This window comes from Mustela nivalis (genome assembly GCF_964662115.1).
Source record: "Mustela nivalis genome assembly, chromosome: 1".
In the NCBI taxonomy this organism is placed as follows: domain Eukaryota; kingdom Metazoa; phylum Chordata; class Mammalia; order Carnivora; family Mustelidae; genus Mustela; species Mustela nivalis.
Window position 1 is genome coordinate 103,174,992 of NC_139020.1, and position 21,717 is coordinate 103,196,708.

Genomic DNA, 21,717 nt, shown 5'->3' on the forward strand with positions numbered 1-21,717 from the left:
GCACCACACACAATGGAGTATCACAATATAGCAAGTCAAATGAATTTTTTGGTTTCCTAGTGCATATAAAATTTATGTTTATACTATACGGTATTAAGTGTGCAGCAGTATATGTCTAAATAAGCTATGTACAAACCTCTGTTTAAAAATACTTTATTGCTAAGAATGCTAACCATAATCTCAGCTTTCAGCAAGTCATAATCTTTTTGCTGTTGAAGGGTCTTGCCTGGATGTTGATGGCTGCTGACTGATGGGGCGATGGTTGCTAGAAGTTGGAGTGGCTGTGCCAGTTCTTTTCTAAATAACTAAATAGCATTCACCCTATGTCTCTGTTCTTTGACTTCAATATGCTTTTTCATGTTGTTCTTTAGAATTTTGTGGTTGTGTCTTTGTGCTTGATATTTTTAAATATTAGACTTTGGATATACTGTGTAAAGGATCTGCTTTTTGATTGACAACATATATCCAGCCTGTCTCAGTTATAACTCATTGCTTCTGATATTCTTTTTTTTTTTTTTAAAGATTTTATTTATTTATTTGACAGACAGAGATCACAAGCAGGCAGAGAGGCAGAGAGAGAGAGAGGGAAGCAGGCTCCCTGCTGAGCAGAGAGCCCGATGCGGGACTCGATTCCAGGACCCTGAGATCATGACCTGAGCCAAAGGCAGCGGCTTAACCTACTGAGCCACCCAGGCGCCCTGCTTCTGATATTCTAAGGAGGACCTATAAACCATCTTCATTGCACTGCTGCGTATGATTGTGAAGGGAGAAGGAGAAGGCTCGGAAGTATTTGAGAAACCTGAGTAAAAATTTCTTTTTAGGGGCGTCTGGGTGGCTTAATTGGTTAAATGTCAGACTCCTGATCTTGGCTCAGGTCGTGATCTCAGGGATTGAGATGGAGCCTCACGTCAGGCTCCATGTTAGCATGGAACCTGCTTAAGAATCTCTCTCTCTCTCTGTGCCCCTCCCCTTGCTCACATGTGTGTGTGCTCACTCACTCTCTCATGCATATACCAAAAAAAAAAAAAAAAAAATTTCTTTGTACAGCTGCAACAACTAATTTGGTTACCACAGTTAGAAGATTTATACCAGTTTCACTTCTTGTCTAATCAGTGTTCAACCTGATAGGCAGAACAATAACAAAATCAAATTTAGGGTTTATAATTCTATTATTTTTAAAGTCTTTTTTTTTTTTTTTTTAAGATTTTGTTTATTTGAGAGAGAGAGAGGTCACAAGTAGGCAGAGAGGCAGGCAGAGAAAGAGGGGGAAGCAGGCTCCCTGATGCATCAGCAGAGAGCCTGATGCGGGGCTCCATCCCAGGACTCTGAGATCATGACCTGAGCCGAAGGCAGAGTCTTAACCCACTGAGTCATCCAGGAACCCTAAGTCTATTATTTTTGAATTTGATCTGCACTAAAACAGCCTCACACATTTATTTTTATCATAAATGTCTCTGTTGCCGTACATGGAAATCACCAGTCTAAAAAAACAAAAGACATTCATTATTATAATGGTTGAATTATAACCAAATAGGACTCTTCTATTCCATCAGAAAATTTCAAATGGATGAAATTGATTTTTAATTGATATTTTAATTGTGCTAATATATATATATAACATAAATAATTTATCATGTTAACCAGTTTTAAGTCTGCAGTTCTGTAGCTTAATTAAGTACATTCACATTGTTGTGCAGCCATTACCACCATCCATGTCCTGAACTTTTTTATCTTCCCAAACTGAAATTCCATAACCTTTAAACACAAACTCCATATTCCCCCATTCACTAAACACCTAACAACCTGAATTTGGCTATTCTTGTATAAGAGGCATCATACACCGGCCCCTGGATGGCTCAGTGGGTTAAGTGTCTTACTCTTGGTTTCAGCTCAGGTCATGATCTCAGGGTGGTGGGATTGAGCCCTGCCTTAGGCTCCCTACTAACCAGGGAGTCTGCAGGAGGTTCTCTCTCTCCCTCTCCCTCTGCCCCTCACCCTGCTCATGTGCGTGCATATGCACTCTTTCTCTCTCTCTCAAATAAATAAATCTTAAAAAAAAAAAAAAGAGGAATCATACAATACTTTTCTTTCATGACAGACTTATTTTATTTAGCATAATGTCTTTCAGGTATATCCATGTTGTATCAGCTGTCAGAATTTCCTTTTTTAAGGCTGAATAATAGCTCATTGTGCATCTGTGCCATATGTGGTTTATCCATTCATTTGTTGATGAACACTTATGTTGCTTTCACCTTTTGGCTGTTATGAATAATACTGCATTGAACATGGGTATACACATATCTGTTCAAGTCTCTGCTTCCATGTCTTTTGAGTATATACCCAGAAGTGAAATTGATGGATCATATATGATTATTCTGTGTTTACTTTTTTTTGAAGAGTTTCCATATTTCCACAGAGGCTGTACCACTTTACATTACTGCTGGCAGTGCAGAAGGATTCAGATTTCTCCACATTCTTGCCAGTACTAATTGTTTTCTGTTTTGGTTTGGGTTTTTTTGTTTTTGGTTTTGGTTTTTTTTTCTGATAATGGCCATCCTGATGTAGGTGGTAACTCATTGCGGTTGCATTTCCCTAGTAGAAGCTGGTTTCTTTGACATCCAGAAATGAACCCCAAACAACTGTAAAGCTTTAACAAATGGCTTTTTGAGAATAAGATAAATCTAGGAACAACAGAATGAAAAGCTTCTTATTAACTTCTCTTTACTAGTAATGGTAGATTTCACTTTGCAGACTCACTCATTTAAATATCATTGAATATAAATTCAATTTGGTAGAAAAGTCATGGTTAAAGATATTTTAAAAAACTAAATCTAGAACCTTGAAACTGGAGAATTTAGCCCATTTCACTAAATATTCATTAAATAATTAATTGGTACTTGCTGCCTTTAAGAATCTTTAGTCTGGAGCGGGGAGATGGATATACAGTCAAGCAATTACTATTCCATGTAATAAAATCCATAGTGAAAGTGTGTAAAAGTTTTGGTGAGCATAAAAAAAAACAGATGCCTGCCTTTGTTTCTGGGAAAAAGGAGTGTTAGGTAAAACTCCACTGAGAAGGACTCTTAAGCTGAAACTTAAAGGATGAGGAGGTTTTTGCTGTAGATGTATGTTGGAATAGGAAATCAAGTTTGGGAAGTAATACCATAAGCTATCAGAGATGACCTTCCTGTAGTAAAGTACTGACAGATGACTTAAGAATTTTAGAATCAAAGATCACTCTGTGTTTTATATTATATAGTTAGAAAGCCAGTCCTAACTCAACCCTGCAGTAAACCAAAGTTCCTAGAAGCCCAGACTGGTTTGATAGATGGCAATCAACCTTAAGTCCTAAAATGCAAATTATGTAACTTGAAACAAAAATGCATAATTATTGTGTTTATTTATGTCATGGACATTTTAAGTTATTCTCTATCACCTTCCTTTGTTCTGTTAACAGTGTAAAATTGTCTTGCTCTTATAGTACCTTCATATAGGTGTCTTTTATTTAAAGTCTATGTAATTCAAAATTCACAATTATATGAATTACAATTCACAAACTTAATTCACAATTAAGTTATAGATTAAAATACACTGTTCTTCCCCAGTATCATATTTTTGCTAGGCCATTTTCATGTGCCTATGTACATTGGCGCATACAGCCAACAAAAATAACTTTCTGTCATGTAACAAAGTCTGTGACGTAAATAAAGCTTTTATTCATTTATTTTAATAACGGTGGGTATTGCAGTTTTGAATCTGAATCTTCTTTTTTTTTTTGTTTTTTTGAGTTTTGATGGTTTTTTTGGTGTGTGATTTGTTTTGAAGCTTTTTTCTTTATATTTTGGAGGAAATAAATCACATAAGAATAAGAAGCACAAATTTACTTTGATCACTGTGAACCCTAAAGATGATGTCTTCTTAGTTATGTTAAAGAAGTGTAACAATTTTAAGTATAGGACTATGGTTTTAGTCTCTTGTTAGTGCTTTTATTTGTAATGTTTGTATTTTTCATAAAATCTTTGAGCTTTTAAGATTATGGAGAGGCTTGCATATTTGGTATGAAAATGCAAAATCTTGTGATTCATTTCCAAGTACTGCTGTGTGCCAAAGACTAACTTCTAAAAATTACAAAGCTGTTTACTTGTTTGGTTTCCCTAGGTCTCATCAGTTTATGGTTACAAAAGGAGTCTCTTTTTTCAAACCAATTGTGTGTGTTATCAGTTCTTCCCCAAGAAACCATCCTGAGATTTTTTCCATCTTACCCACTTTTTTTTTTTAATACCTGTGACTTTCACATATGCTCACAAATTTAGACTGAAAAGAGGTTTTGAATTTCAGACTTTTATAGAATATGGGAGTTTTTTATTTTTAAATAGCTTAAATTTGTGTGCTTCCAAAGCTCTACATGCTATTAAAATAGAATCAGGATGACTAGAATAGCATTAATCTATCTCAGTTTCTTTGCCCAGGGCAAGATGAAATCAGAGGAGAGCAAAGCAGGCTAGCACTTAGGAGTTAAAGGTGTGAATGGTTAGTCTGAGATGACAACAGAAAATGTAATGTGTGCCAACCCCGGGCATGTAGCCTTCGTAGTGATTAGGAAGTTCAGACTGTATTTCTTTCTCAGTGTCATGAATTGTGGTTAATGCTTGCTAGAAAAGCGTGGAATACTTGACCTTCACTCTAACAGTATAGTTATACAGTTAATTTTGATAATATGTTTGTTTTGACTCCTTTTAAAAAGAGTAGAGCGTAAACTATCTGGTGTTTTTAAAATCTGCAATATTGAGATGGAGAACTGATTATAAAGCAAGACTTTAGGTAAGTGGTTTTAAGCTTCTTTACATCATGAAAAACCAGTGAAACCAGTGCTCACTCTCATCAGAAAAATGCACATTATGCAAATTTGCGTACAGTTTCAGAGATTAAGAGACCAGAAGCCCATTTATGGATCCTGCTCTAAGTCACTTTCTTTATTTTTTGACAGTTTTATTCTTTTATTTTTATTGCTTGTAGCTGACTTAATATGTTGCAGAGAAGGTGTTAATGAACCGAAGTTAGAGGTTTTTCCTATAAGGGATATCTAGCTATCCCAGATACAAAATTTATAGTCATAAATATAAAATGTAACTATTTTGTATGAAAAAAAAAAATACTCGGGCACCTGGGTGGTTCAGATGGTTAAGCATCTGCCTTCAGCTCAGGTCATGATCCTGGGATCCTGGGATGGAGCCCCGCATCAGGCTCCTTGTCAGCAGGAAGCCTGCTTCTCCCTCTCGCACTCCCCCTGCTTGTGTTCCCTCTCTCACTGTGTCTCTCTCTGTCATTAATAAATAAATAAAATCTTTTAAAAAAAAAACTACCCACACATACAGTCATGCCATTGATTGTAAAGGGATTCAGATCATGTGAATTAATTACAACTGAAAAATGTATAAGTGGATATTATAGAATAAGGAAAAACTTGTCATTCTCCTTTTGGAATTATGTTAAATTATGGTATTTTGGAATGTAATGATACTGCATTTAAAATTCAGTTTAATTTAAAATTGATTTCATTTTTTAAATATTTCAATATATTCCCTTAAAATAATTATAGAAATCTAAGGAGTTTCAAAACTTTAGTATATGATTACTGGTAAAGCCAGTAGAAATGAATGGAAGAGGATGAGTATTTGCTTCCTGGAAAGTCATGAATGAGGTGTTGTAATAGTAAGATATATAAATAACATATGTAATTTGAGGAAGTCCTACTTTTGCTTTATGTTTCATAACTTTAGACGTACATAGTAATACATTCTAGTCTTGCTGGAATTTAGCAAAAAATAAAATTCTATATCAGTAGTTCCCAGTCTCAATTGTCTTGACATATTCTTAAATATTTGTTCATTCTTGGAGCACCTGGGTGGCTCATTCAGTCATCAGACTCTTGATTTCAGCTCAGGTCATTTCAGGGTCATGAGATTGAGCTCTACATCAGGTTCCACACAGAACATGGAGCCTGCTTAAGAGTCTTTCTCCCTCTCCCTCCGCATCGCGCCCTCACATGCATGTGTGCACGAGCACCCTCGCTCGCTCTCTATCTAAAAAAAAAAAAAAAAAAATTGTATATTCTTTCAGAACCATAAATTTATTTTTTTAAATTTAATTTATCCCTAAAGCTTACATACATGAAAAAAAAAAAAAAGCTTACATACATGGAATGTAACTTGCTATTATTTTTACATGGTTACAGAGTGGATGTGGGATAAATATGCTTCATGCTGTCCAGTGTTCCAGTTACCTGTGTGTCTATCTCTCTTATGACTTTATGAACTTTACTGGCCAACTTCATGTGAGCCCCCATTGAGAAATACAGCAATAGATTATAGGAGTAGCATGCAAACTCTTTGTTCATTCCTTTTTATTTATTTAGTTGGAGCATACTGTGATTTGCTTGAGTAATTAACAAATCACATAATCCTTCATAGATTAACATGGTACTTAAACTCAGTAAATATTTGTTGAATGGATAAATGGCATATATCTTTTAGATGATTGCAATATTCTAGATAGAGCAATGAGTTACAACTCCAGTTTTGAGACCTGCCTTTTCCCCCCATGAGTTATTATAGGGAACAATTATGAAATGTTTAAAGGAAAATTTATGAGGAAGATAAATATGCATGCCACATTTTATCTTTGAAGAAACTGATTTTGAAATCAGACACATAATGGCACATTCACATCCACAAAATGTGGTCATCACTATAAATAGAATAAACAAATAAAATGAAACTTCATGGTTTTTTATGGTGTGTACAAATGCATTTACTTTTCATAGTCTTATACTAGCTGTTTCCAAGATCACAAAATAAATTTTTTAAAACTCAGAATAACAGCAGTTGAAACTTATACATAACACTGTTGATATTCTGATGTACTAAACAAAATAGACATCTAGGTAATATGGGAATTTCTACTTTCTGTGTATGTATGTGCTTAATGGAAATTTTACAAGGATGCTGAGTGTTGAATGGCAGCCACATCACTTACTTAGTAGATTACTGAGTTAGAGTCCTTAATATCTATAAGTGGATTCTTATAGTCAAGAATACCAACTTTAGTTAACTTTTTAGTAACTTAGTAGCAGCAGTAAATAGCCTTTGACCACCATGAAAAAAAATGAAAATCTGAGAAATTTCAAATCATTGCCAGATAGAACCCCCGCCAAAAGGGTTCTGTTTCCTTTTGGTGGTTGCTTTCAGCCTGTCAAAGGATCTCCAAGATCTGCCAAACGAGTATTGAAGATTCAGTTGCCACCTAGGAAAATAGTAAAATACTCCGGGAATAAAGTATTGGTATTTTTGTTCCAGTGAAAACTTTTACACTGGAGATCATTACTAAATGTACCTTGAAAGATGGTATCCTAATTTTCAGGCCAGAATTATATATTCATATTTCAGGGATTTGATTATATAACTAATGCAAAGAGAAGATTATGTGAAATGAATCTGGGCAAGACCCTACCTGGTGCATTGTGAGGCCTGTGGGATCAAAGCTCTTTGAAACCAAGTTGATCTGGTTGTGGAAGAAATAAAATAATAAACCTTTGTCATCAGATGTGGTAGGTTCTGAGTAGGAATCCATATTAAGAAGAAAGGTAAGGAACCCACAGGAATGAAAGGGAAGGAAAGAAGTCTTATCCTCAGATGCTTCTGTAAATCTTCTCTATGATTTTTTTTCCCTTTATGAAAGCATTTCTAACAGAGTATGGATCATTTTTCATTACCAGATGTATAAACTAGTTAGTTTATACTTGAGGATAATATACTAGTTTAGCTGGGAAAGAAAAAAAATATATGTTTAACTCTGCTAATAATTAGATAGATTGAGTCTATGTGCAATTCAGGTCTAGTAATAATAGGTACAGTCTGATTAGTTAAACCAACAGTAAAAATCATAACACCTAAATTTGTTGATCATTATTTTTCTTTTGCTTGGTCTTTAGGGTTTTGACCCACCACATCAAAGTGACACAAGAACTATTTACATAGCCAACAGGTTTCCCCAGAATGGCCTTTACACACCTCAGAAATTTATAGATAACCGGATCATTTCATCTAAGGTAAGCATTAACACAATATTAAAACTATAGATATGTTCAGTTTTGTTCTGAAAAGTGATTTATGTGTTCTAGTATACATTTATATCCTTAAAAAAAATCGAGGAAATGGTTTTGGCAAATTTATCTTAACCAAAATTGTGAACTGTAAAGTAAAAGGAGTTGCCAGCTGTTAATACCAGGTAACCAAAATTATCCTTAGTTGCAGTTAAACTGAGGAATTAATATTTGTACTGTGTGCCAGGCACTATGTTATGTGCATCTCATATCATTTAATTCTTTTATAGCTCTGAGGTCGCTTTTGCAAAGCATTATGCTCATTTTATATTTGTTTCTTCAATTAAAGTGTTGGGAAATAATTTACAGGGTTGCACACAAGTGACAAGATTGGAGTTTGAACTCAGTTCTGTGTGACTTTAAAACCTGACTTCTTCCAATTTTACCACTCTTCTGTAAACATTTTATAGTACCAAGGTACTGCTTCACTCACATATTCTTCCTCATTTTATTTTTTTCTATGGCTTTTTAAAAAAGATTTTATTTGAAAGAGAGTGAAAAGTGAGAGAGGTCACAGAGTGAGAGGGAGAAGCAGACTCGCCTGTGAGCAGAGACCCTGATGCAGAGCTCCATCCCAGGACCCTGAGATCATGACATGAGCTGAAGGCAGATGCTTAATTGACTGAGCCACCCAGGCGTCCCTTTCTATGATAGTTTTAAGATATCTTAATTTATCTTGAAACTGAAGATTATAGTGCCATGCTGTCCCAATAGACTTTTCTCTCCCGACAGAGGAAATGTTTGCTGTCTGCTATGATAGCCAGTAGCTATTTAGGACTAGTTAGGCCCTGAAATGTGGCTAATGCCACTGAATAACCTAATTTTTTAATTTTAATTTATTTTAAATTAAATGTCAGTCATATGTGACTAGTGGTTACCTATTGGACAGTGTAGTTAGAGATGTGATTCCAAGAGACCTAGAGTTCTACTTCGATCATTTTTTTTTTCTTCATAGACCACCTTAAGAAGAATCTTTTATTGCACACACACTCTCTTTCAAATAAATAGTAAAAATAAGTAAAATCCTTTTTTAAAAAGTCCTTGAAAAAAATTTTTTAAAATTTGGGTGTAATCTAAATACACTAAAATTCACCAATTTTAAGTGTACAATTTGATGAGTTTTAGCAAATGTGTAACAACATGTGACCATCAAATGTCAAGATATAGAATACATCCATCACTAAAAAATTAGCAGCTAGTTCTTTTTCTCTTCATCTCTAGCTCTAGCAACCACTGATCTACTTTCTATAACTATAGTTTTGTCTGAATTTCATATAAGTACAGTCATATAGTATGAGTCTTCTGTGTCTAGCTTCTTTTGATGTAACAATAATGCAGATTCATCTTTTTATTGCATATATCTGCAGTTTATTCCTTTTTGGTGCAGAGTTTAGCTGTCAGCCTAAGTTTGGATGGTTTACATTCTGAATTTGGGTCATTTTCCTTGCATGGTTCTTTCACTACCAATACTTTCCCCTTAAATTTCCATCTACTTTTCCAGCCCTGAACTCAAATCTCTGTCATGTTTTGTGATAAGAGTTTTGTGATAAGTTTTCCCCTACTTATTGCTACCCTAGGTGTGAGAGTTGCATAGTGTCTACAGGGTAAGAAGCCATAGTTCATAATTTATATTCCCTCCATTTACATTTTTTAAAAAATTAAACTCTCTTCCAGTTTCTATCCATATTTTGGATACTTTCCAGAATCCATTTTTAAAATCTAGTTTTTGTAATTCTTATCTAATAGGAGTTAGAGGATCCTTTAGTCTTCTGAGAGTATTGAAAACTGAGTGTCCTGGAAAACTTTTAGGATTGTATTCATATGCAGAAGTATTAGGTTTATTGTTTTTGACCACAGTTTCAAAAATATAGATATTTAGGGCGCCTGGGTGGCTCAGTGGTTAAGCCGCTGCCTTCGGCTCAGGTCATGATCTCAGGGTCCTGGGATCGAGTCCCGCATCGGGCTCTCTGCTCAGCAGGGAGCCTGCTTCCTCCTCTCTATCTCTCTGCCTGCCTCTCTGCCTACTTGTGATTTCTCTCTGTCAAATAAATAAATAAAATCTTTAAAAAAATATATATATATAGATATTTAAATAAACACTGCTTTTTTTTTCAGCATTTGAGGACTCTGTCTCTCATTACTCTTTTATTATTCCACTACTGTTTTCTCATACTTCCTGCAAACCAGATTACCTGCTATTCCATAAAAACGTGTTGAACTTCCAACTATGCCTTTGCTATGATGTGTTGATAACCACGTTTTTTTAAGTGTAGATTTTATGTTTCTGCAGAGATTGTAGATTTCATGTTTTTATGGAAATGTAAAATTCACGTTTTTGACCACAGATTCAGAAATGTGGGTACTTATTTAGACAGTGTCCATTTTTTTTCTGACCATATTGAGGCTGACTTTTTCTAAATTCCCTCTACAAACTATACTCCCTTAGTATTTCCTTAAACTCTTCCACACTGTATTATTATCTATCCCACAGTCATGATGAACTTTCCTTCTCTCTGCCTATGTTCATGCTGTCTTTTTTTCCTGAAATGGTCTTCCTCTAATTGCCCACCATTTTCAACCTATTGAATATTCCCCTCTTAAAGCCCATGTCAAATATGAACTTTGTCATTAAATTTTTCTTTCTCACTGACTGCTTTTCATTTTAATTCTTTATCTATTCCTTCACTTACTTTATCTTTGAATATAGCTATTGATATTTTGTTCTTAATTTCCTCTAATATTAAAACCTCTTAGTTCCTCCCATAGTGCAAGTGTCTTGCACATTGTAGGTACCTGATATCTCTGTTTAATTTACCATAGTAACTACCTTATCTTAAATTTCAACTTCTTTGCAAAAGATTTGATTTCATAACTATGTTTTGGTTTTCTTACTGATGTCAGAATTTGAGGAAAAAAATGTCAATTGTATATTCATATACATAGCTCTAAAGAAGTTATACTTCTAATTTATTTTTATTGACCATTATTACATAATAACTAAAATAATTCTAAAACATAATAAATCACTATTTTTCTTAGAATATTTTTATATTGTTTAATATTTATTCTGTAGTTCCTCCTTTACATATGATAGGATAAACACAGAATTTAGACTTGTTCAGTCTGTTAATATATTTGTATTTTAGAAATTTTTATTTATTCTGAGTTTTTCCATGTGTTATTGAAATAGCCAAAGAAAATACCCTGAAACAAATTACCCTAATTCCAATTTATGTAATTGTTCTTTTTGAGATTCTGGAAGACAAAATATAGTGTCATTGTTATGATTTAAATAGATTGATGTAAACTTAGGACATTGCCAACTTGATTCCTATGAAGTTTTATATATTTGATTTGGTGACTAAGGGAGTTGCCTGGAATACTATGACCCCTGTAGGGACAACTGTCTCTTTACTCCAATTAAGATCAGCTGGAGATGATATGACCCAAAGTTACCATCTCATTTTTACACATTGAGCAGTGAATAGAAACCATCTACATCTCTTCACCAGAGCCCTGAACATAATCCCCACTCCCAGATTCTGGAGCCACTGGTGGTACCACTACCACAGGAAAATATATTTCAGATATTTCAGATTAGAAATGAAAATATAATTTCACCTGAGAGAAATGTTGTTAGGTATTGTACTGCTTGTATAACTTTGGGTCAAACAGGCTTTTGTGGGCTCTTTTGGGGACTTAACCCTATTTATAAAATTGTTCATATGGGAAAGGGCATTTGAGGTCTCAAACAACTGATGAAGAATTGAATTGTTTAAATAAGATCATTTGAAATTAGAATCATCTTACATTGCACCAGAGAAAATTAGGTAAACTGCCTCTTACAAATCTTGAAATGGTCAATAACCATTAAGGGTTCATTGCCTTGAGGTAGAATAGTTATCTTAAAAAAATGCATTTCAGCTTTATGTATGTATGAACCTATTATGTATATATTCTTCTGTTCTGCTCAAGTTTTGATCTTCAGCTATGTGCTGAGTAGTAGTGCTAAGTGCTGGAGATAGAGCAGTAAATAAAATCATGTCCCTAGCCTCAAGGATCTTACATTCTGTTGAGAGAATGTATGTAGATAAAGTAACAGTGCTACAAAGTATTTTCCTGTTTCATGTGAAATTGTGTTGTGAGCAGTTAGTGACAGGAGTAGAATTTGTACTATTTTACCCTACCCCTATAATATAACATTCTAGGCTTGTATGCTGATTAGTAATCTAATAACAGATACATAGCTATTATGTATATGATATGATTAATCTTTAATATTAATTTAATTAATATTTATTATTAATTTAATATTTAATATGAGCCCGTTTCTGTCCTAAGTGCTTCATAAATATATTAGCTATGTAAATCTTAACAACCGTATACACTATGTTATTATTGTCCTCATTTTATAGAGGCACAAAGTGGGGTACAGAGAAATTAGTCCAGGGTCATTTGACTGTCTACTTTAAAAATTGACATTGTGACAGATTTTCATGCCTTTATGAGATTTTCTTGGTGGTTATACCAGTGACCATTTATGTAAAGTATTTTTTAATCTTTTTCATATTCTAAGTTATTTTTCCATATTCAGTACCTAACAAAAGATAATCAATTATACCATTTCCTTTATTTCTGACCTGAGATATTTAAAATAGGAAATAAATTGTATCTAGTATGAGCGTTTTTATCAGCTCTTATTTATTTTTAACATTAGTTCAGTTTTGTGTAACCAGAATCCAAAATAAATTATTAAATGTTGTTTTAGATCTGTCATCTACAGCTTCTAAAAAATCAAGAATTTGATAGCAAAATTGTTAGGTTCCAGTTTATCTCATCTGTTTAAATTACACTAAAATTAGCAATAAATAGTATAAGAAAGAAAAAAGTATAGAATAAAAGTTCTGAAACTCTTAAAAGCCAGGTAGTTTTTGTAGCATCAAGATTTATGTAATTTGTCTAAGGACTTAGTAAATCTGATTTCATTTTGCTTATTATTACATGGATATAGTGTATGTTATTTTAAATATTAATTTATCCATCTCTCTCTTTTTTTTTTAGTATACTGTGTGGAATTTTGTTCCAAAAAATTTATTTGAACAATTCAGAAGAGTGGCAAACTTTTATTTTCTTATTATATTTTTGGTTCAGGTAAGCTTATCTCTCAATAGATTAAGTTTATAGAATGATTTCTAAAATTATGTCTTCAGGGGAAAGTTACATTGCATTCTAAATCATTTGACTATGGGACTTTTTTTTTCCTGCACAGTTTCCCCTTTATAATCAGTGAATATTGTGATTTAAATCACATGCAGATTTCTAAAAAATAGCCTATGAATTTTAAGATTAATTTTATTTTGTTTCATCATTAATATGCTGTGGTGTTGATACCCATAATCAAAACCAATTTTACATTTCAGTTGCTCTGCCTCAGAACAAAAATATTTTGGCTTTTAATATACAGCACGTGTTTTTGGCACATTTCTGCCTATGGAACCATCTTTGGCCATGAAAATCTTTCTTTGGCTCTTCCTTTGTTTTCAGTTTAAATTATACTTTTAAGTTTTTTTTTAATTTAAATTTTTAAGAACCCCCACGAGTATAGATTTTTAATCCTGGGACCATTTTCTTAAATCTGTATGCATTATAAACTCTTTTACAATTTCTTAATTTTCACATTGTTCCTTTTTTTTCTCTAATATCAAAGTGTCAAGAGAACAGCTTATCAAACTTGAGTATAAGTCAAGATTTTAAAAGAGTGATTGCCATTTTCTTTTAAAAGGGTTATTCTTTTCTGATGACACATTAGCAATTTGTTTCAATGTAGCATTGAATTTTTGTATAAACTGAACTTTTCTTTCATAGAACCTGGAATTTCAGGAGAAAAAAAACTTGTCAAGTGATTACTTTAAAGCTTGAGGAAACATTCACTTTTTTAAAAAATTGCTTTCTTTCATGAACAGAGAAGGGATTTCTGATTTTCTGTCAATAGAACATCAACTTGGTTTTTGTTTTTGTTTTTGTTTTTGTTTTGTTTTGAAAAGTGAGAATTTATGTTAACCATGTCCACTAACACATGCATTTTTGAAATTACTAGTTAAGTTCAGGAATTCAGCTTATCTCTGGAATAGAACAAATTTAACTGGCCTATTCAGGGTAAAGCAACATTAATAAACCATTAAATCCATTTTTTTTAACTAACCAAACATAATTACTGCAAAAATTACTTCTACAGCAATTTATTGAAACCTCAGTTGTATGATTTAGATCGTAATTACGGCATCATTTTCTGAGCTCTACCCCTCTGGCTCTGTAGATATAACAAAATCACTGTAGAAAAAATCCTTTTCCTAGTCCCATTCCTTGTTCTCTCTTCATAAGTGGTGAATTTATTCTAAATTCCAGCATAAAAATTGCTGACAGACTTTTCAGCATTTACCAGGATGGGCAAAGAAATGTAAAATGAGATTCTGAGCAGCTGTAGCTCTGCTTATAAGCAAATACTAAGGAGGAAGACCTTAAGTACTCTGTGTTAAAAAGGCAGAAGTGACTGAGTCTACTCTAGCAATATTTGTGGATATGCAATAGATTCTACTAACTTCATATAATAACTAACAAAATGAACACGGTGAAACTGTGAAATAAACTCTATGCATGATCTCTCTCCTGTTTTTTACTCTGGATCATGATACATACTTCCTGTAGTGTTTTCAGAGTTCCCAATAAGTATGAGATTTTAGATGTTAATAGTGTGATGTATACAATATAAAAATATTAATATTCTGCATTCTTTTTTGTTGTTATAAATCTAGCTTATGATTGATACACCTACCAGTCCAATTACCAGTGGACTTCCATTATTCTTTGTGATAACAGTAACTGCCATTAAGCAGGTATGACAATACTTTCTGTTTTCCCCCAAGTCATTTAGAAGTTGATAAATATTTCCACTTCAGACTAACATTTATTTTTGTGAAACTGATTTCCATAAGAAAGCAACAAATTTGGTATTGAATATGGTAAAATTAAACTGAGTTAAGCCACTTTTGCCTTTCAGGTACTAGGGACTCATGAATGATTACCATTATTAAAATATGTTGTTCCCTTGACACACCTAGGAAGCATCCAAAAACAGGCATTTTATGTACAAACCAATGTATATATGAAACAGATTAATTATTATAGTCATCTTTGTAGGTTTGGCAATATTTAAAGGAAGTACAATTCAAAAGAGGTATATTTCTTGGGAGTGAAGCATGTACTTTTGACATGACCATTTTGAATAAAAATTGTATAGTGTTTTCCCACTTTCTACTACTTTCCCTGGTAATGCTGATTTTTATATAAAGTAATACCCTTGGGGAAATAGCTTCAGCCAAATCTTGAATTGGTATTAAAATATAGATATAGAAAAGTAAGATCATTAGATACACATGCTGAATAAAAAATAAAGTCATAGAAATGTCTTGTCTGTATAGCTATCACTTCTCAAAAAATCTTGTCAGAGGCCCAGTTAAATAGATGACCCTTCCACCTGAAAGAGTTAATTGAATCATAATTGTAAGTATGGTGAATTTCCATTTTATAAGATTTAGGGATAAGATTTAAATTAGACATGGAAATAAAATTGACAAACATTTTATAACTCTGGGATGTAGTATATTCTTTATTACTTACATAGAAGGATAAGAGGAACCTATGGATTAACAGTTACATTATAAATCTGGTGTGTCAGAATACCATGCTACTGCTTTCACTAAGTTTGATTTCCTTTTACTGTTTTATTGGAGGCTAGAATTTGTGCAACTCAGTAAGCATCCAAATCACTTCATACAGTTACATATTTACTTGGTTTTGTAGATGTCATTTATTTCTTCAAAGTAACACCTATTTGTCCCTTGGAACTCTTTTCTATATATACTTTTCTTCTTAGGTGATTTCATTTAGTCTAGTGGGTTATAGTACCATTTATATGTTGGTGGTTCTCAAATCAATATGTATCCTAAAACTATTCCCTGAACTCCGGACACACATATACAGATATTTGTGCAACATTTCCACATGGATATCTTAGGCTTTTCCTGACCACCATGTCACTCTATCATTTCCTGATCTGGTCTTTTTTCTTGGTATGTTTGTCACTACCTGTTGTTCTGTTGAATAAATGTTTATTTATCTCTTACCTTCATTTGAATGTTTAGCTCTAGGAGCTAAACATTTGTTTTATATACCAGATTATTTTCAGTGACCAAAACAAAGTCATGTACAAATTGGGCCTACAATAATAAACATTTGTTTGATAGATAAATAAATGAATGAATAAACCTTTTGAATGTAAATTCAATGTAAAATGTTGTGAAACTTCTTGCCCTGATTTCCCAATATATTTGGCCAAATATACACTGGATTTAATTGAAAAGTGATGCCATTAACTGAGTTGAGAAATTGTGGTGAGTTTATATCTGCAAAATGAGAGAGTAAATAGGATAATAACAATTAGCAATCTGTCTTCCTCTAAAAAGAGTTAAGTAAAACATGTAAAAACTAAAGATTGGAAGTAGAAAGATTATACCTCAAACCTGTGTTAGTATGGTTATTGCAGATGAATACTAAATTTATTTGAGAGTATTTTGACAACTAAAGCAAAAGAAGAAATATGAAAAGTCATAATTTTCAAAGAGAAAATTTGATATATAAGGATTTTTTTCTCCCTTTTTCAAAAATGATTTCAGAACTCAAGAATTTTCTCTTGTGCAGTAACTATTCCTAAGTTTTATTCATTCAATAAACTTAACCAGAGTGTGTACTGTTCAGGTTTATATATCCATCACTATAGATTAGGGGAACAAATTTTAGAAAAATTACAAAGTGAAAGTTGCCATGTTCCAGTCTTCCCTCCTTGTCTTCTCCCCTTTTAGTCTGCCTTTGCACTCTTATCAAAATAGAAAAAGCTTTATTAGTTATTTATACTTTAATATGAAGTTGTTTTTTAACTTCCAGTCATACTTACATATTAAGTCTTCTCTCTGGTTGTATAATGCAAGACTACAGTGCTCTGAAGTATCAAAGTCTTTGCCTTCTGTGAACTTAAAACCTATGAAGTAGGGAAGGTAAGACCAAATACAATAGTAATTACAGTTTAATAAGGTACTAGTAAGAGACAGTGAGCTGTAGGTATTCAGAGAAAGAATGGAACACTTCATCTGATAATCAGGAAGGTTTTATGGAATAAATAATAGAAATGAAACTTGGAGTATTGGTAAAATGACAGTTGGTGAAGAAGGTGAGATAGAAAAAAACAACTTAGGCAAAGGCTTAATGCAGGAAAAGCCAAGACCTGTTTTGGGCAATGACATATCTGACTAAATGTTTGACCCTGTAGAGGGAAGTATTAAAAGATAATACAGAAATGCAGGTTGATACTAAATTAAAGAGGTTGGAAGATTCTTTGCTATAGCATTGAGAGTTATTGAGGGGGTTTTGAACAAGACAGTGAATTTTATTTTATTTTTTTAAAGATTTTATTTGTTTATTTGACAGAGAGATCACAAGTAGGCAGAGAGGCAGGTAGAGAGAGGGTGGGGGAAGCAGGCTCTCTGCTGAGCAGAGAGCCCAATGTGGGGCTCAGTCCCAGGACCCTGGGATCATGACCTGAGCCGAAGGCAGAGGCTTTAACCCACTGAGCCACCCAAGGCGCCCCAAGATAGTGAATTTTAAAACAATGTTTTGGAAACATTAATCGGGCAGTAACATATAAGGTGGATTAGAATTTGTGTTTTAAAAGATAATGTTATCATTGTTCAGCTGTTAATGTTATCTGACTATAAAAGGAATTGTACTTTTTGACAGTTTCAGAAAAGATGTTTTGACTCTCAGTTAAATTTCTCTAAAATTGACATATCAAATCCTAAATGAGGTCAGTGTAATTTAAGTATCTTAAGAATGCTTCCCCCTTCCCCCAAAAAAGAATGCTTTCCCAAAAGATTTCTCCCGGGACGGGGTGGGGAGGAGACCTTCGAAGCAATCCTTAATATTCGCTTTATATTTTATAATGTTACATTTTTAGGTAATAGATTCACATATTTTTCAAAAACAGAAATAGTACAAAATAGTATACAGTAAGTTTTTTATATTCCTAACCTCCCCTCCCAGTCCCCTGTTTTCCTCTCCTGATATATTTGTACATTAGTCCTGATATCTATGCAGAATATTCACATAGGCATTTTTTTTCATATATGATAGCATAGAACACAATACATTCTGTACCTCATTTTTATCACTTAATTCTATCTCTTGAATATCATTCCATTATCTGTACTTCTGATGCACCCCTGAGTTACTGAATTTCCTCTAAAATAGCATGAGAAGAGGCACCTGGGTGGCTCAGTCGACTAAGTGTCTGCTTTGGGCTCAGGTTATGATCCCATAGTCCTAGAATCAAGCCCTGCAGCAGGCTTCCCACTGAACAAAGAGCCTGCTTCTCCCTCTCCCTCTGCCCCTGCCTTTGCTTGTGCTGTTTTTCTCCCTATCTGTCAAATACAAAAGTAAAACCTTTGAAAATAAATAAATAAAATAAAATAACAAAAAAGTCTTTTCCACTTTAAAAAAATTACCACTCCTTAAACATTTAATCAAAGGTTCCTTTCTGAAATGCTTATGTCTGTGCCCCTTTTTAATGATGACACATGTAGCCTATCATATTTTTTTGAAATACATATAATTAATTCTGTTTGCCTATTGGTTACGAAAGTGAAAGAACTCAACCTCAGTTTCAAAATCTATTCATTTTTTTCTTTTACTGTTGTTGTAGTAATGTTCTGTGAATTTATTTTTATGAGTATAACATCATTTTTACATAGAAGCAATAGGACTTACAGATTAAGTAGGTGTAGGAAAAGGTAAGAATCAAGAATGATTTCCTAGATTCCTGCTAAGTGCAATTCAGTAGATGTTGATGTCATTTGTCAAGATGGGAAACATTGGAAGTGCAATAGATTTGGAGAGATAACCTCGTCAGTTTAGTTTTGAAATGTTTAGTGACGCATCAAGAATGCAGTTGGATATTGAAGTTTACAGTCCAAAAGAGAGATATAGGATAGAGATAAATTTTGGGATTTTTTGAAGACATGGGGATAAAAGAAATCTTATAGTGAGAAAGTGAAGGGTGTAAAAGGGGCCCATAAAGGTAACATGCAAGGAGTCTCCTGTAAGGAAATTGAAGAGTAACTAGAAAGGTACTATGAAAACCAGTAACATGTGTAATGACACCAAGAGAAGAGTGTTCCTAGTAGGAATGAATGTCAAATACAATGAGTTACGTGCATCAAACTAGTCTAATGTAATTCTAGTAAATGAAATAAATGTTTTTGTTTTTTTTTTAAATAAATGTTTTTGAGAAAGGTGTTTATGTTTCTTTTTCTCATGCAATAAAAGTATCTTCTAATTACATTAAAAATGGTATTTTTTTGTTGTTGTTCTTTTGGTATTTATAGGGATATGAAGATTGGTTACGACATAACTCAGATAATGAAGTAAATGGAGCTCCTGTTTATGTCGTTCGAAGTGGTGGCCTTGTAAAAACTAGATCAAAAAACATTCGGGTATGCATTTAGTAAATAATGGAAATAACTATATTTTGGTAGCACAAATTCTAATCTGATCATACTTTAGTTAAAAGCCTACTTTCCTATATTAAAATATTCTGATAGGCCACCTGTTTAAAACTCAATCAAAATAAGTCTCTGCCTCATAAAATCTGTATATTTACTTTTCTCCCATAATTCCTTATAGGTGGGTGATATTGTTCGAATAGCCAAAGATGAAATTTTTCCTGCAGATTTGGTGCTTCTATCCTCAGATCGACTTGATGGTTCTTGTCACGTTACAACTGCTAGTTTGGATGGCGAAACTAACCTGAAGGTTTGTACATGTGTGTTTGTGCTTGAATATGTATAAGTGTTGCTCTGGGTGAACAGAACAGTTTTGGGTTATAGTGATATTTTCCTTTGTTTGGCTTGTTAAGGAAGAAATTTTTTAAACCACTGAAGCTTTTAAAACTTAGAGGTTTTTAAAAGAAATAACCTTACATATTTATTTCAAGGGTAACCTCATATAGTTTAATCAAGTTAAAGAAAAATGGAAAGTGATTTTAAGAAAAATGTAATCCTTTAATATTTTGCTGCTTTTTTAGATAAGAGACACCTTTAAATTGTTCTCAGCTTTCACATATGAAAGTGAAAAATCGCATTTTTTCCCATTAAACTGCTTTATAATAAACTTTGAGCAAATAGTGACTGTTAATACAGACTTAATTTTTTTATATGCAAATGGCCTGTCTAGACTAGTAATCATAGTAGCTCCTTTCGTATTCGTTATTTTGTAATCTTTCTCCTCTCTGTTGTGTGGCTAAGTGATCTCAACTACAGTATACTATGATTTCATCCAAAAAGAGATTTGAAATAGATGATAAGGTCCCATTTGGATCCTGAAACTGTAATGTAATCTTTTATTTATTTATTTATTTATTTATTTATTTTTTACTTTCCCAGACACATGTGGCAGTTCCAGAAACAGCAGTATTACAAACAGTTGCCAGTTTGGACACACTCATAGCTGTGATAGAATGTCAGCAACCAGAAGCAGACTTATACAGGTACGGTATAGTAGTAGATTATTTCCCAAGAAAAGACAGAGCTGCAGAAGTAGAATTGTTGGATTATAATTAATCTATGACCTTTGACAGATTATACAAACATTGGACTAATTTTTATTGTTATTAGCAAAGTATAAGTTTAGAAAGGGACCATCCTTACACCACACACACAAAATAAACTCAAAATGGATTAAAGACCTAAATGTGAGACCTGAAACCATAACACTCCTAAAAGAAAACATAATCGGTAATCTCCTGGACATTACTTCTGTCAGCATATTTCAAGATATGTCTCCCCAGGCAAGGGAAACAAAAGCAAAAATAAACTGTTGGGACTACACCAAAATAAAGAACTTTTGCACAACAAAGAAAACCATCTACAAAACTAAAAGGGAGGCTAGTGAATGGGAGAAGGTATTTGCAAATGATATACCTAATAAGTGGTTAATATCCAAATATATAAAGAACTTAATTCATTTCAACACCAAAAAAAAAAAAAAAAATTCAATTAAAAAACAGGTAGAAGAGGGGTTCCTGGTTGACTCCATTGGTTTAGCATCTGACTCCTGATTTCAGTTTAGGTCCTAATCTCATGGGTTGTGGGATTGAGCTTCATCCCTGCTTACCTCCCCCTACCCCCTAGGGGTGGGGTGGGGGGGACTTAAGGGGTGGGAGGGCCTGAGATTCTCCTTCTCCTCCCACTACCCCCCCTCCATTTCAAACACACTCTGTCTCTCAAATAAATAAGGCCTTTTTAAAATAAATAAATAAATAAAATGGGTAGAGGACCTGAGTAGGCATTTTTCCAAAGAAGACATACAGATGGAAACAGGCCCATGAAAAAATGCTCAGCATCACCAATCATGAGTGAAATGCAGATCAAAACCCCAGTGAGGTATCACCT

The 21,717-nt window shown here is 33.4% G+C and overlaps 1 protein-coding gene across 3 annotated transcripts in view; it reads left to right on the top strand.

The window, feature by feature from the left end:
- Positions 1-21,717, top strand: part of ATP11B (ATPase phospholipid transporting 11B (putative)) — a 121,425-nt gene that overhangs the window by 17,396 nt on the left and 82,312 nt on the right. For all 3 annotated transcript variants that reach the window (XR_014300959.1, XM_082692305.1, XM_082692306.1), the window contains exons 2-7: positions 7,991-8,107; positions 13,223-13,312; positions 14,974-15,054; positions 19,654-19,761; positions 19,952-20,080; positions 20,710-20,813. Coding sequence is in view for 2 of the 3 variants with exons in the window: in XM_082692305.1 (XP_082548431.1) it covers positions 7,991-8,107; positions 13,223-13,312; positions 14,974-15,054; positions 19,654-19,761; positions 19,952-20,080; positions 20,710-20,813 (629 nt within the window). In the remaining variant the exon portion in view is untranslated. The remainder of the gene's footprint in view (positions 1-7,990; positions 8,108-13,222; positions 13,313-14,973; positions 15,055-19,653; positions 19,762-19,951; positions 20,081-20,709; positions 20,814-21,717) is intronic.